The sequence below is a fragment of the Symphalangus syndactylus genome, chromosome 14 (genome assembly GCF_028878055.3).
Source record: "Symphalangus syndactylus isolate Jambi chromosome 14, NHGRI_mSymSyn1-v2.1_pri, whole genome shotgun sequence".
Lineage (NCBI taxonomy): Eukaryota > Metazoa > Chordata > Mammalia > Primates > Hylobatidae > Symphalangus > Symphalangus syndactylus.
Window position 1 is genome coordinate 72,136,423 of NC_072436.2, and position 15,305 is coordinate 72,151,727.

General features: G+C 40.1%; 1 protein-coding gene across 4 annotated transcripts in view; it reads left to right on the top strand.

The window, feature by feature from the left end:
• Positions 1-14,790, top strand: part of CNRIP1 (cannabinoid receptor interacting protein 1) — a 35,660-nt gene extending 20,870 nt beyond the window's left edge. For 3 of the 4 annotated variants that reach the window (XM_055242780.2, XM_055242781.2, XM_055242779.2), the window contains one exon: positions 4,978-5,988. In XM_055242780.2, the coding sequence (XP_055098755.1) occupies positions 4,978-5,142 (165 nt within the window). In that variant the 3' untranslated portion in view covers positions 5,143-5,988. Of the gene's footprint in view, positions 1-4,977; positions 5,989-14,473 lie in introns of those variants that run through there. The other variant, XM_055242782.2, reaches the window with a different exon arrangement.
• Positions 14,791-15,305: the final 515 nt, after the last annotated feature.

A 15,305-nucleotide genomic window follows, 5' to 3' on the forward strand; every position in this document is an offset into this window, starting at 1 on the left:
ATTACAAAATATTTTTATAATTTGGAATTCAAATGTTAATTGTAAAATTCAGTTGCACTTAAAGTTGCAATGCCTTGTGCTGGTCAAAAATAATACTAAGTCCTCTTTAAAAGTCTTGGTGAATTATAAAATGAGATTTTGATTTGTACATACCACCACTAACCTATTGTGAACAAAGTCATAATTTCATTAGAATGTACGTATTTTTAATAGAATTTATAAAATCCCTTGGGCTTGCAGGCTGTATATATTATTGTAAGATGATAAATCCATTTCACCATTTAAAAAATTTCTGATTTTAAAAGTAACACTTATTGTAGAAAAAAATCTGAGTAAAGATAGAAAAATTCAATTTCTTTACTTAGAAGGTAATATTTTTCATTTTTTCTATACATCTTATTTTACATATTTGAGCTCATAATGTATATAAACCATTCCAGTTCATCTTCCTTTTAACATTGTTCTAAGCGTTTCCTTGAATCATCGACAACCCTAAATTCCTAACGGCTGTTTAAGTTTATCATATGGATATGCCACCATTTTCATATTTTCCTAATGTTGGATGCTTAGATTGTTTCTGGTATTCAGAAATTGTCACTAAGTTGTTAGAGGAATAGTATCTCTTTAAAAGTTTATATTTCTTTAATTACTAATTACATTTGAATGTTTTTGCAGGTGTTAGTCATTTTTTCCTTTTTTTTTTTTTTTTTGAGACAGGGTCTTGCCCTGTTGCCCAGGCTAAAATGCAGTAGCAAGATCTCAGCTCACTGCAACCTCTGCCTCCTGAGCTCAAGCGATCCTTTCACCTCAGCCTCCTGAGTATCTGGGACTACAGACACACACTCCCATGCCCAGCTAATGTTTTTAATTTTTTATAGCGACAGTTTCACCATGTTGTCTAAGCTGGTTTTAAACTCCTGGGTTCAAGTGGTACTCCCATGTTGGCCTCCCAAAGTGCTGGCATTACAGGCATGAGCCACTGCGCCCAGCCTATGGTTTTTGTTTTGTTTTGTTTTGTTTTTAATGAACCATTCCAATTTTTTATTCCAATGTTCCTAGTAGTACTTACTAATAATGCATATAGTCCTTTATATTAAGGATAATGACTATTTGGTAATATTTTTGGGAAATACAGTTTTGGTTTAATGTTTTTTTCTGGTAAAGTAATCATTAAATTTTGAAAATACAAATAAGAATATAGAAGAAAATCAGCTGGGTGCAGTGGTTCATGCCTGTAATCCCAGCACTTTGAGAGGCTGAGGCTGGTGGATCACTTGAGGTCAGGAGTTCGAGACTAGCCTGGGCAACATGGTTAAACCCCGTCTCTGCTAAAAATATATATATATATAAATCGGGCTGGGTGTGGTGGCTCACACCTGTAATCCCAGCACTTTGGGAGGCCGAGGTGGGTGGATCACGAGGTCGAGAGTTCAAGACCAGCCTGGCCAATATGGTGAAACCCCATCTCTACTAAAAATACAAAAAAAAATTAGCCAGGTGTGGTGGCAGGTGCCTGTAATCCCAGCTACTCGGGAGGCTGAGGCAGGAGAATCACTTGAAACTGAAAGGCGGAGGTTGCAGTGAGCTGAGATCATGCCACTGCACTCCAGCCTGGGCAACAAGAGCAAAACTCCATCTCAAAATAAAATAAAAAATACAGAAATTAGCCGGGCGTAGTGGCACACGCCTGTAATCCCAGCTACTCGGGAGGCTGAGGCAGAAGAATTGCTTGAACCCGGGCAGCAGAGGTTGCAGTGAGCCAAGATCGTGCCGCTGCACTCCAACCCTGGGCAACAGAGCTAGACTCCATCTCAAAAATATAATAAAAATTAAAAAAAGAACATAGGAGAAAATAAAACAGTCCATCAGGATTTCTAACATTAAATACACACACACACACACACACACACACACACACACACACACATATATATATACATTTTTTTTTTTTTTTGAGATAGGGTCTTTCTTTATTGCCCAGGCTGGAATGCAGTAGCATGATTATAGCTCACTGCAGCCTCAAACTCCTGGGCTCAAGCAATCCTCCTATCTCAGTCTCACAGGATGTGCCACCACACCCAGCTAATTTTCAAACATTTTTTGTAGAGGCAGGGTCTCACTATGTTGCTCAGGCTATTCTCAAACTCCTGGTCTCAAGCGATCCTCTCATCTTGGCCTTCCAAAGTGCTGGAATTACAGGTGTGAGCTGCTGCACCCAGCCAAGTATAATTTTAACTGAATTAATACTTCATGTTCTTCATGGTATTCTGCTTAGTTCATGTAACAATATAAAATAAAAACTGTATTAAATACTTTACATTTAAAAATACCACATAGTATTCCATTATATAGATATGCCGGAAATAGTGCCTTAAAGATGGACCTTTAGTGTTGCATTGTTTACTACTCTAAACTTTGTGATGTTCTTAAGATAAATTATAAATGGAATTGCTGGGCCTGAATGTACTCACACCTTTAACTTCATACAAAGGATCCTTCCAAAAGGCGAATTCAATTCCCATTAGCAGCATTTAGAATGCCTGTTTTCTTATAGCTCACTAAAAATGGATATTTCTATTTTTCTTAACTTTGAGGTATAGTTTACATGTAATAAATGGACTCATCTTAAGCATAGAGTTCAATTAGTTTTGACCAACATAAATGTACAGCCATGTAACCACCATCCCAATCAAGATAGAGAATGCTTCCATCACCCCTAAAAAGTTCCCTCTTGCACATTTGCATCTGTTCCCCTTCTCACCCCAGGCCCTAGATAACTACAGATGTTTCCTGTCAGTGGTTACATTCTGTCACTATGTAGACGGATTCATACAGTATGTATTTTGGGGGCCTAGATTCTTTTGCTTAGCATGTCTTTGAGATCCATCCCTGTTGCTGCTTGAATCAGCATGTCTTCCTTTATTGTTCAGCAAAAGGCCATTTTATAAATATACCAAAATTTGCCTATCAACAGGTGAATAAACATTTGGGTCAATTCCAACCTGGGGCTATTGTGAATAAAGCTGCTGTATGCTTATATAGGTCTTTAAGCCATGACTCTCTAAAAAGAGGTAATTCACTTTCATACCTGGGAGGTCTGTGGACTCCACGTATATCATCCACTATTTCAAATCAAGCGAATTTCCCAAAGGAAAGCCTAGATCTTGTTTTGGGATCAAATTAGCAGGATGAGGCAATGGTGCAAGATATAATTTTGAGAGCATCTTGGAAAGCTATCTGGGAAGCACCTGATCACCCTCCTCCTGTATCAGCAAGAAGCATAAGACTCCTAATGCTCACTGCCTTCCTCTGTCCACGTCTTCTGGCTCCAGACAAGTCTAAGAATCCTGCCAAGTCAGTTCCTGTCCCCTCCCATGACAGGGGAGGGTCAGAGGAGAAAATAACGACAGGCATCATGTGGTTTAATGCCAGATCCCCTAAATAGCTCCAGAAGGCAGTAGCAGGGTCAGGCTACCCCGCAGGCCACTTGAGCATCTGCCCAGTGGCCTCCAGGGTATTCCATGTACTCTTCTCAGCTGCAAGAGAAATGTGTACTTTATATCAGGAGAGTTCTGTGCAGTGATTTACAAGGCCTACCTTCTGGAAGTAGAATGCAAACTTCTTAAGAGCAACAATCCTGCCTTATACAAATTTTTATACATGCAAGGTACATAGTAGATACTCAAATATGGTTCTGGATAATGTATAATCTAAGCCCAAGATGTAGGCATGGACTCCTGACTTATAAGTATTCAATGTTTAATAGTCAAAGGATTATAAATCATGCTGCTATAAAGACACATGCACATGTATGTTTATTGCGGCACTATTCACAATAGCAAAGACTTGGAACCAACCCAAATGTCCAACAATGATAGACTGGATTAAGAAAATGTGGCACATATACACCATGGAACACTATGCAGCCATAAAAAATGATGAGTTCATGTCCTTTGTAGGGACATGGATGAAACTGGAAACCATCATTCTCAGCAAACTATCTCAAGGACAAAACACCAAACACCGCATGTTCTCACTCGTAGGTGGGAATTGAACAATGAGAACACATGGACACAGGAAGGGGAACATCACACTCTGGGGACTGTTGTGGGGTGGGGGGAGGGGGGAAGGATAGCATTAGGAGATATACCTAATGCTAAATGATGAGTTAATGGGTGCAGCACACCAACATGGCACATGTATACATATGTAACAAACCTGCACATTGTGCACATGTACCCTAAAACTTAAAGTATAATAATAAAATTTTAAAATAGTTAAAATAGGGCCTTAAACACGTCCAATGAAATATTTTTGGTTATCACTTTGAAATATTTTTCTTTGGAATTGAAACTAATGATGGAAATTATATCTTATGTAGATATATTGTAGATAGGTTGTTTTCTACCATTGTATTTTGAGAAAAGCCAGTAAACTTTATTCCTTCTCTTCCCTTGGCCATTCCCCTTCTGTAGCAGGGACCATTTAGGGGGTGAACATGGGGGTTTGTTTCAGAGACAGAATCTTGCTTTGTTGTTCAGGCTATTCTGGAACCCCTGGCTTCAAGCTAGCATTCTGCCTCAGCCTGGGATTACAGGCGTGAACCACTGCACCTGGCCAGCAGGGGCCATTTTAGAGTAAGCTTTAAAATTCTAAGTTTTCAAAAAATTAAACTTGAAAAACAAGATAAACTTTGGAGTTATTTTTATTAAAAGCAGTATGATAGCGAGTGGCACGTTTGCAAAGGGAATCAGATTTTATAGACAAGAATGGTTTGCAGACAGCTTTTTAGGAAAATATCTCCCATCATAAAGGAGGGAGCTAGACCACTAGAGGAAAGGCTTCCGAGCCTTGCAGACCAAGAGAAACTGGACCGGGTCTGCTTGATTATCCAGGAGCTACGTCACTAATGTTAGCTCTCATCTATTGCTCGTGGCAGAATGAGGTTTTTTATCAGGCATGTTTCTCTTCCCTCAGTTCACAGACATTGGGACCTTCGAGACGGTGTGGCAAGTCAAGTTCTACAATTACCACAAGCGGGATCACTGCCAGTGGGGAAGCCCCTTCTCCGTCATTGAGTATGAATGCAAGCCCAATGAGACACGCAGTCTGATGTGGGTGAACAAGGAGTCCTTCCTCTGAAAGTAGCTCTTTCTGATGCTGCTGGACAATCTTTTCAGAAATCTACTTTTAGATAAACCAGCGCAGGCCTTAAACAAGGCATGCCACACCTTTGCTTTTCCCCATCTGGTACTAATGACCTACTAGTCCTGGTTATTTTGAAAGTGTAATTCCCCTCTGACACAATATCCCTCACATACAAGATGGTGATGTACCACCCCCGAGAATATTCCCATCTGTATTTTGTGCTGATGTTCCTGCATCCAGTTGTTCTCGGTCATACTTTTGACCACCCGTGACTGGAGTTCAGTGGCACCTGGCAGGCTTGTCCTGCTCTTGACCATTCCACTGACTATGGTGTTTTGTTCCCAAGTTAAGTGATTCCTCCTTTTTTTTTGTTCAATGTTAAATTTAAAAATAACAATGTGTATGGGTCCTCCCATGTGTAATATGGTAACATGTAACTTGCAGTGTTTGCCAGCTTTCAAAGCAGGCTTTGTGAAAATGTACAAACAACAGTGAATGGGACTCAAATGTTGTGCTTCCTATAAACACCTCCGCTCTTTCAGGGAAGGATGATAACAAACTAGAAGGACAAATACGTACGTATTTATAACGTATTAAAACTCAAAATTTTAAGTAGCTTAAGGTATTGTGCAATGGCCTAGCCTAGTAGAAATGGGGGAAAAGCATTGCTGTGGACCATTGTTAAAGTGACAGGAGTTGTAGGGTTACCCCTTTGACAAGCTTCCATAGTCTTCAGACACGCACATTGATGGCATCCCTACAGTCTTCTTGAACTTTGTAAAACTGCATATGGACCTGTAATCAACTTTTGATATTTCTTAATAAAGGCATTGAAAATCATGCCCTGACTTGCATTATTAATTTGGGCAATAAATATCTAGCAGGTGAATCCCTGCTCTAGGCCAGCTTCACTCAGGCCTCTATGCTACAGGGTGAGGGGGATGTGTCCGGAGTAGAATTAACACACCTATTCATGAATCAAGCCTGACCTTTTAGCAGGATTGCTCCAGCCAAGTTTAACAGGGCTAGCACAGGCCCAGGTGCTTGGTGGGCAATCAAAAAATGCTTGTTCCTATCTCTCTCCTTTACTCTTTCTGTGGTGACCCCTCCCCAGTTGGTGAGCTATGTGGCTTAGTAGCAGGAGAGCAATGGTGCTATTAATAGTGTGTGTACATCACAGTTGAGGCCTCCTTGCCTACTTCCAGCACCTTGCACAAAGCCCATATACCATACAGTTTAAGGATAAATTCCGTAAGAAGGAAATAAACTTCCTCATGAAAAGTAACATGCTATTTTCCAATAATGTAATATTTACTTGGGCAGCACAAATCCTATTGTGTCGGAAAAAGTTGGTTGGGGATTGTTTGTTTTTGCTACCTGCAAACCCTTCTTATAAGAAAATGCAAGCTACTGGGAGTATTTTAAAAAGTTGATTCATTGTAGAACAATTTGAAAGGCTGGCACTCAACACCTTTTCTACCTCCAAATAGCTTACCTGCAGTGATGCTGTACAGCCACCAGGGAACAGCAATGCCTTGCCTTTGGGGATCATAAATGATGTTAAAGGAGTGTAACATGTTTCTCAATAAGCTTTTTTTTTTTTAAAGTCTTCATTACAATTGCTAAAACATAAGTACTAACCCATTCCTAATCACCATTTTTTAAAACCAACACTCAATTATTTGAACAGACATTGAGATATTTAAAACAATGGATTTACTACAGAGGCTTTTCTTCCAGAATATCCAATAGAAATGCAGAGTGAATAAAAGGTTTAAAATAAAAAGTGGGAACTACACATTTTAACTTAATATTTACTAATTTGATTAGTAAATATTTTCACTGGTGAAACAGGTTTTCAAGCCAGTGACTAGAGCTTGAGTATTTGTGTCGAGGGTGGAGACATTATCATGACTTTTGCAATAATCCACACTTTGTTTTTTTTCTTTTTTTTGAGACGGAGTCTCACTCTGTCACCCAGACTGGAGTGCAGTGGCATGATCTCATCTCCCTGCAACCTCCACTTCCTAGATTCAAGCAATTCTCCTGCCTCAGCCTCCTGAGTAGCTGGGATTACAGGCGTGCACCACTACGCTCGGCTAATTTTTATATTTTTAGAAGAGATGGGGTTTCACCATGTTGGTCAAGCTGTTCTCGAACTCCTGACCTCGTGATCTACCTGCCTTGGCCTCCCAAAGGGCTGGGATTACAGGCGTGAGCCACTGAGCTGGGCCCATGTTTTTTCTTTTTAACTAAAGCCTTTATTTAGAGTTTGAAATGAGTCAAGGTAGACTCGGAGGAACCATGTCCTGGGATAGCTGAGCTGTTATCACTGTCCCACAAACGAGCCAGAAGATGAGCCCTGGCAGAGCACCTGGAGTGTGGGAGTCCTGCTTACATCCTGGATGGTCACCACACCTTTCTCTGCCTCAGTTTGCTTATCTCTAAAACAAAGGGTTAGACTAGTAGAATTCTGAAGCCTTTTAAGAGTTATGGTTTGTTCCTCTATTTTATACTCCTTTAAAAAAAAAAAGCGGGGGGGAAGTGTGTGTGCATATCTGTGTATGTTGTATGCGTATGTGTTCCCTTAGGGCCAGAAGTAAGGTTGAATCAAGGGAGGTGGGAGGAGATGGAGATGAAGTAACAGAAAAACTTAACAGCTAATCTGCACGTTAAGTGATCTCTCCTGGCATATACTGTTCTACTTATGATTGGGCTCCAGCCCAGTCTCTCTGGCTACTTCTCACATAGCTCTCCTCCTACTCCAAAATTTGAGTGCTCAGCTATATCGAGCTGCTGAGTTGTAACTTTGCCCCTCAGCCATCTGGAAGGGCTATTTTTATACAAGTTGTAGCCATGTCTCTCTACCTCCAAGCATCAGATGGCTACCCAGAAGCTTGAGGAACTAGGCCATCCTTCCAATTATGATGATGACTAAAACACTTTTGAACAGGTGGAAGAATAGAAATGCCTTGAGTTTATATTTTGTGACACCTCACTTACTGAGAAGTCACTTATCCAGCCATCTAAACTATCTGGATCACAGTTAAGAACAGAAAACATGCCAAAAAATAAAGATCCCTGTCACAGATGTCACAAAGTCCATTCACTAAAGGCTTGGGTCTTCTCTCAAGGCCTCTTGACTCCTATTTTAGACACAATTCTAACATGTGGAGTGATCTGGCTTCTGACTCTTATGAAATTGGAAGTAGAACATTAGAGGGAAGAAGACAATTTGTAGAGGTAGGTATACTGAAAATATTATTTTTTTCAGAGAGGACAGAGAAAACTATAAAAAGCAGACAAAGTAAGTCAAAAGAATAGTAGATGGGGACATCTCTATCCTGTATGTACATAATCCTGTATTAAACCACAGTAGTTTCTGTATATATCAAATAAAAATTGATAAGCATAATGATATTCCTGATTCATTTAGAAAGAGGGCCCATTATCATCAGTAATGTATCATGGTTCAGTGTTTAAAAGCTCAGATTCTCCGCCAAGCGCAGTGGCTCACGCCTGTAATCCCAGCACTTTGGGAAGCTGAGGCGGGTAGATCACTTGAGGTCAGGAGTTCAAGATCAGCCTGGCCAACATGGCAAAACCCCATCTCTATTAAAATGTAAAATTTACCCAGCATGGTGGTGCACGCCTGTAATCCCAGCTACTTAGGAGGCTGAGGAAGGAGAATCACTTGAACCCAGGAGGAAGAGGTTGCAGTGAGCCGGGATCACGCCACTGCACTCCAGCCTGGGCTTCAGAGGAGGCTCCTTCTCAAAAAAAAAAAAAAAAAAAAAAAAAAAGTTCAGATTCTGGGCGAAAATATCTCAATTTAAATCCTGGCTCAGCTGTTTATTAGCTGTGTGGTCTTAGGCAAGTCACTTAATACCTCTGTGCCTCAATTTTCTCATTTGGAAAATGGAGATAATAGTATTTACCTTGCAGAATGGTTATGAGGATTGAATAAATTAATGTACATTAAACCTTTAGAACAGTTCCTGGCACATAACATCATTATTTGGTATATTTCATTAAAAAAGAAAGGGAGCCCGGACACGGTGGCTCATGCCTGTAATCCCAGCACTTCGGGGGGCCAATGCAGGTGGCTCGCTTGAGCCCAGGAGTTTGAGACCAGCCTAGGCAACATGGCCGAACCATGTCTCTATGAAAAACACAAAAATTAGCTGGGCGTGGTGGTGTGCAACTGTGGTCCCAGCTACTCAGGAGACTGAGGTGGAAGGATCTCTTGAGCCCTGGAAGTGGAGGTTGCAGTCAGCTGAGATCCTGCCACTACACTCCAGCCTGGGTGACACAGCAAGACTCTGTCTCAAAAAAAAAAAGAAAAAGAAAAGGAGCGGTACGTTTTCAAACAAAATTATTTAAAATGCCAAGAGAAAAACTAAAGGAGTATAAAAAATAAACCTTATTTTCCTAAAATATTCCATGAATGGATTTCAGATAATGGCCAAAGGTTATACTCCATTTTGATGCTTGGAAAGGTAACATTTTCAACTATTTAAAAATAGTTTAAAATAGTATATTTTAAGATATGCTAGAAAGACTTTTTCCACAAACAAGCATCTTAAGTCTCCTATATAAAGACATAGTTTTGAAGAATATACAAACATCAAGACAGAATCAGAAAACTTAAGATTTTCTGATTAAAAAGGTCAAGGTCAAGAATGATGTCAATTTCTTTTGTTATTTCTTTTAATCCTCTTAACAGCCCTGTGAGGTAGGCAGGATGTGTCATGTCTCCATTTTACAGAGGAAAAATGTCTCAAAGATTCAAAAATAAGGCTCAAATTTAAACAGCTCATTTTATAAGAAGCGACTTTATTTGATCTTTAGTTTTCGCATTTATGAAATGGTGGTAATAACATTCACTTCACAACATGTGTTAGGATTAAATGATATATCATACGTAAAGCTCCTTTTCTTCTCCCCATCACTGTTCTCTTGACGAATGTGTCATTTAAAATCACCTCATTACCTGCCCACTCTCCTGCAGTGTTTGTTTTTATAACCTGGTAGTTTTGCCTTAATTTATTTGCAGCCTAGTAGATAACTTGTTTTCCCAAAGAAAGTTACTGTGGATATATTAATTGTTGCCAACAATTGTTGCCAACAAACAGAAGTATTCAGTTGCTAGAAACTCATTTGCCTATAGTTCTCTTTATAGCAAATTACTTGCATATAATCTTTTCTCTTTGAAGCCATGTTAACTACTGTTAGAGCACTAGGTAAGACTAAAATTTTTCCTTAACAAGTAGGGTATTTCATTTCCCACTTGCTAACAAATGAAAAATACAGTATTTTTGACCCTACACTAGTACTTTAACAGTAATCCTGACAGGCATTCTAGTCTCTGGTCACACTGAATTTCTTATTCTCCTGCAGATCTACCAAGTCCAAAGTAGTTTCCTTGCCACTGCATGGCCTGTTCCCTCTGCTTGGAACACCCTACTCCATTTCCTACCTTGCAAACGCCTTCGAGTGCCAGCTTAAATGTCACTATGAAGTCTTTCCTGACTCCTCTAAAACGTTGAGTCAAGAAAAATATTGAAATATTGTTTACTCAGATATTTTATTATCCTATTTCTGAAAAGCTTTACCACCCTCAACCTAACTTCTGCTTTTCTTAAGATCTCTGGACGGCTTCCACATCTTCTTACTGACTCAGGGAAAATGAGCTGACTCAACAAAAAGGTGGTGAGATTCTAGAAAGAGCTGGCTGGCTGGCTGGCTGGCTGGCTGGCCGGCTGCAAACCAACCAGCAAGAAGTTTGCAATCTGTTAGCCTTTATGGGGTTAGTTCTCCCGCTCCCTTTAAAGGAGACTAAAAGAAGGAAAGTGGATAAGAAAGAAAAACGTTTCTGAATTCTTTTACTGACGTTGCTTCCAGTGAATTTGCCTTGTCACGTTTGTATTATTAATGATAGTCCTAAAGTATGTTATTCTTTGAAGTTTATGAAGTTGTTTATTTTCATCAGGGTAATCACTTGTGCTGCTTACCAAATGTTTCCAGCCCTCCCCCACTGAAGCACATGATAGCATCTGACCTCCATGGCCTGGGCTAAGGCCATGTGCTGGTAGCTCTGGCCAATGAGTTGTAAGCAGAAGTGACACATGTCATTTCAGGATGAAATTATCCAACAGTCTGTGCAATGCCAACAGAACTTTCTTACCCTTTGCCATAGCAAATAGCCACTTTCAAGGTGATTGATCACCTTAGGCCCTGGAGTGAGAAGATACGGCATGGAACCCTAGCCACCTTTTGTTGGACCCATAGCATAAGTGAGAAATGAACTTTTCTCCCAATATTTTATTGTGAAAAATGTTGAAATGTATAGAAAAGTTGAAAGACTTGCATAACACACATTCCCATATCTATCACCTGGATTTCACAGTTAACATTTTGCTATATTTGCTTTATCCCTTATCTGTCCTTTATGTTGTATCAATCTGCTTTTTTAGGGTGGAGAGATGAACAAGAAACTATTCTATAAACCATCACTGAGATTCTGGGGTTGTTCATAACTTCAGCGTAACCTTGCCTTTCCTGATCCACATCTGGGGAATCCAGATCACCTACTCTCCTTTTCTGCTGAAGACAGTAAAGTAAAACTTCTCCAAAAAGAAAAAAAGTAATGGTTTGAAGTTGGTTCTAAGAAATCATTTCCTGCCAGGGAAAGTTAGAAGTCACAAAGTGGATTAGGAGAAGGATTAAACCATCTTTTTTTCCTTCCATGGTCTTAAAAAATAAGATAAATTATGACTGACCTAGTTTCGATGAGGCTGTATTTGGAGGTAGAGAGATGAATTAAATGGGGAAAGGAAAGACAAAATTAGCATTCATTGACTATCTTTTGTATGGCAGACATTTTATATATATGATCTCATTTAATTTTCAAAATCACCCTGAAAAGTACATATGATTTCCATTTTTAAAATGAGGCTATTAAGCTCAGAGAGGTTAGGCTACCTGCTCAAGGTCACAAAGCTAGTGTGAGTAGAGGAGACAGAATGAAAATCCAAATCGGTATGACTTCAACACACTTACCCTCATCTAGAAGTTTACAGACCTTTGGCCTCTGACAGCCAAGGGTATTTCCTCCCACTGAAATGACCATCCCAAGGGGGGCCATGGCCCAAAAGGTAACAATGGTGTTAGTGGCAACCTCCCTCCATGCTTGAAGCAGAATTTGAAATGTTGAAATTATTTGACAAAAATATTTTTTGAATGTTCAGAAAAGTTCAACAAGCCCACTAAACATAGGAGCATTGTGAATTTCCCAAAACTGAAACAGCTGATTTTTCCTTTACCTTTATCAGATAGTCACTTTCTTTGACAAAACATATATTTTAAAATACTAATGTTGTTTTTTCCAACTCAAAACCCAGTTGGAATCTTTATCTTTTCCAAGTTTATTTTTTATGCTTGTGTTTGGTGTGAAGTAGATCTATATAATGTGTATATGAGTGTGTGTGTGTGTGTGTGTGTGTGTATGTGTAAGGTCCTTAATTTCCCCAAATCTAGATGGTTACACTTTGAAATGTAATTCATATGGCCACATTGAGAGTCTATTTTCAGAATTTTCATGGCTACAAGCTAATGATTTTGGATTCCTATTGTTAGTCTAAAAATAATGGGTATGGTAGACATAACTTTAAATCATCAGGCTTCCACTCAGGGAGTCTATCCTGGGCCAGATAGCTCCTGCTTGACAGGGTTGGAGGGGATAGCTAACCAAATTTGCCTGAAAAGACAACCTAAGTACCTATATAGGTAATGGGAATTTGTCCTCACCCTATAGAAATAATCTAACCCTGAATGACAAGTTTCTTCAAATAATGAATACAGACTATCTTTAATTTTCTATAGCATTTCACCTTTCCCTGGAGATTTTTATAAGATTAAAGCCTTAAAATAAAGCTTGGATACACTCAAAAAGGTAGCAGGAGGGAGCTTTCTGGGGTGATGGAACTGTTCTGTATCCTGATAGCGGCAGTGGTTGAATGAATCTATACATGTATTAAAATTCATATGGCTGTACACACACGTGCACACATACCTCTGGTGGACATCTGCTGCTAAAGGTTCTGCCTTTCTTTCTTTCTTTTCTTTTCTTTTTTCTTTTTCTTTTTTTTTTTTTTTTTGAGACAGGGTCTTGCTCTGTAGCAGCCCAGGCTGAAGTGCAGTGGTGCAATGTTGGCTTACTGCAGCCTTGACCTCCCAGTCTCAAGTGATCCTCTCACCTCAGCCTCCCAAGTAGTTGGGACCACAGGCAGCCACCACCACGTCCAGCTACTTTTTGTAGAGATGGGTTTCACCATGTTGCCCAGGCTCGTCATGAATATTCTGCCTTCTGATCAAAAGCCTAATCCACGTTTACCATTGTCTCTGCAAAATCCCTGAAGACTGATTGTATGAAGGCATTGCTTTGGCCAATGTGGTCCTTGGCAGTTCTGCATTGTGTAGAACTGCGAATCTTTTTGGAGCTTATCTATCTTGGGAGGGAGATTTTCTGAGCAGACTTGAAAGCAGGGGTGGAAGCCACCTGCTGAAGACAATAATGAGCATTTAGGAGGGTGGGTGGGGAAAATGAGACAGCGCAGAGGGGAGGGGGCTGGAAGGGATCCCACTCCCTCGCTCCTGCCTGCATCTGGTGCCCCAGGAGCTGCTCTTGAGCAATGCCTCTCTAATGAGTTGGCATGAACTTGTGCTTGTTCCTCCCTCAGGGAACAAGGGAAGACAGGCTTAAAGCTGCTAAAATGCTTGGAGAACATCCAAAGAGAAGCTTGACACAAATGCAATGTATTAGTGAAAACAGCTTGGGCCTGGCTAAATAGTGGCTATTTTAACAAAACAAACATATAGGAGTTGACGACAATTGTCCTTACAAAGAAACAACCTAGCCCTCTACACAGAGCTTGATGCTTCTCTATAGTTTTCATGGAATTCGCTTCACTGTGGTTTCCTTTTTTTTTTTTTTTTTTGAGACAGAGTCTCGCTCTGTCACTCAGGCTGGAGTGCAGTGGCACAATCTTGGCTCACTGCAACCTCCACCTCCCAGCTTCAAGTGATTCTCCCGCCTCAGCCTCCCAAGTAGCTGAGACTACAGGTGCACCACTACCACAGCCGGCTAATTTTTGTATTTTTAGTAGAGATGGGGCTTCACATGTTGGTCAGCTGGTCTCGAACCCCTGACCTCAAGAGATCTGCCTGCCTTGGCCTCCCAAAGTGCTGGGATTACAGGTGTGAGTCACTGCACCCAGGCAACTATGGTTTTCTCAAACTTATTCTGGTATCTATTTATTTTCAGGAGTGCCTGGAACAACAACCCCAAGAGATCTCTCTTACATGTGAATGTGAAGAATAAGCACATTCTTCAATGTGTGCCATCATGAGGAACAAATGTTCTTTTTTTTTTTTTTCCAAATTATTTGCTTTGCATTCTAGCGGAGGGCTTCTCAAAGGCCATCAGAATTATTGGGGATGCTTGTTAAAATGTAGATTCCTAAACTCTACCTTTTTAGACCTGTTAAATTGAGCAAACTCTCTGAGAGTAAATCCAAAGCATCTCCATTTTATTAAGCACTTTAGGTGATTCTTATCATATTAAAGTTTGGAAAACACTACCCTAGGGTTTACTCACTGTACCCCTTCTTATTAAAGTTCAGTTATTCATTCAATAAGCATTCATGTGCCAGGTCCCCTGGGGGCAGGAGATGGCAATAGGAGTGTGATAAGTAATCAAGTTGCTTACAGCCAAATAATTACAATAAAATGAGGCAAGTGCTATACTAGAAAAAATACAAAATACATTAAAGCATAGAGGAGGAGTCTGTGGGAATTGGAGGCAGCTTCATAGATGATATTTGAGCTGCTTTCAGGCACAGAGAAGGTACTGCAGGGTACTGGCATGTGAAAATAGATGATCCACTCTGGAAGAAGAAACTCTGTGTGGCTGGAGCATAGGGAAGAGAGAGGCATGGGCTGGGGTGAGGCTATGAGGAGCCTTCTACAAATGCTGAGCAGTTTAAGTTTAGTTCTACAGAAAGTGGGAACCAGAGGAAGTTTTTAAATATTAAATGATAGAATGATATTTGAGTTATGAAGCAATATTCCTGGAGGCAGTTTGGAGGCAGGAGATA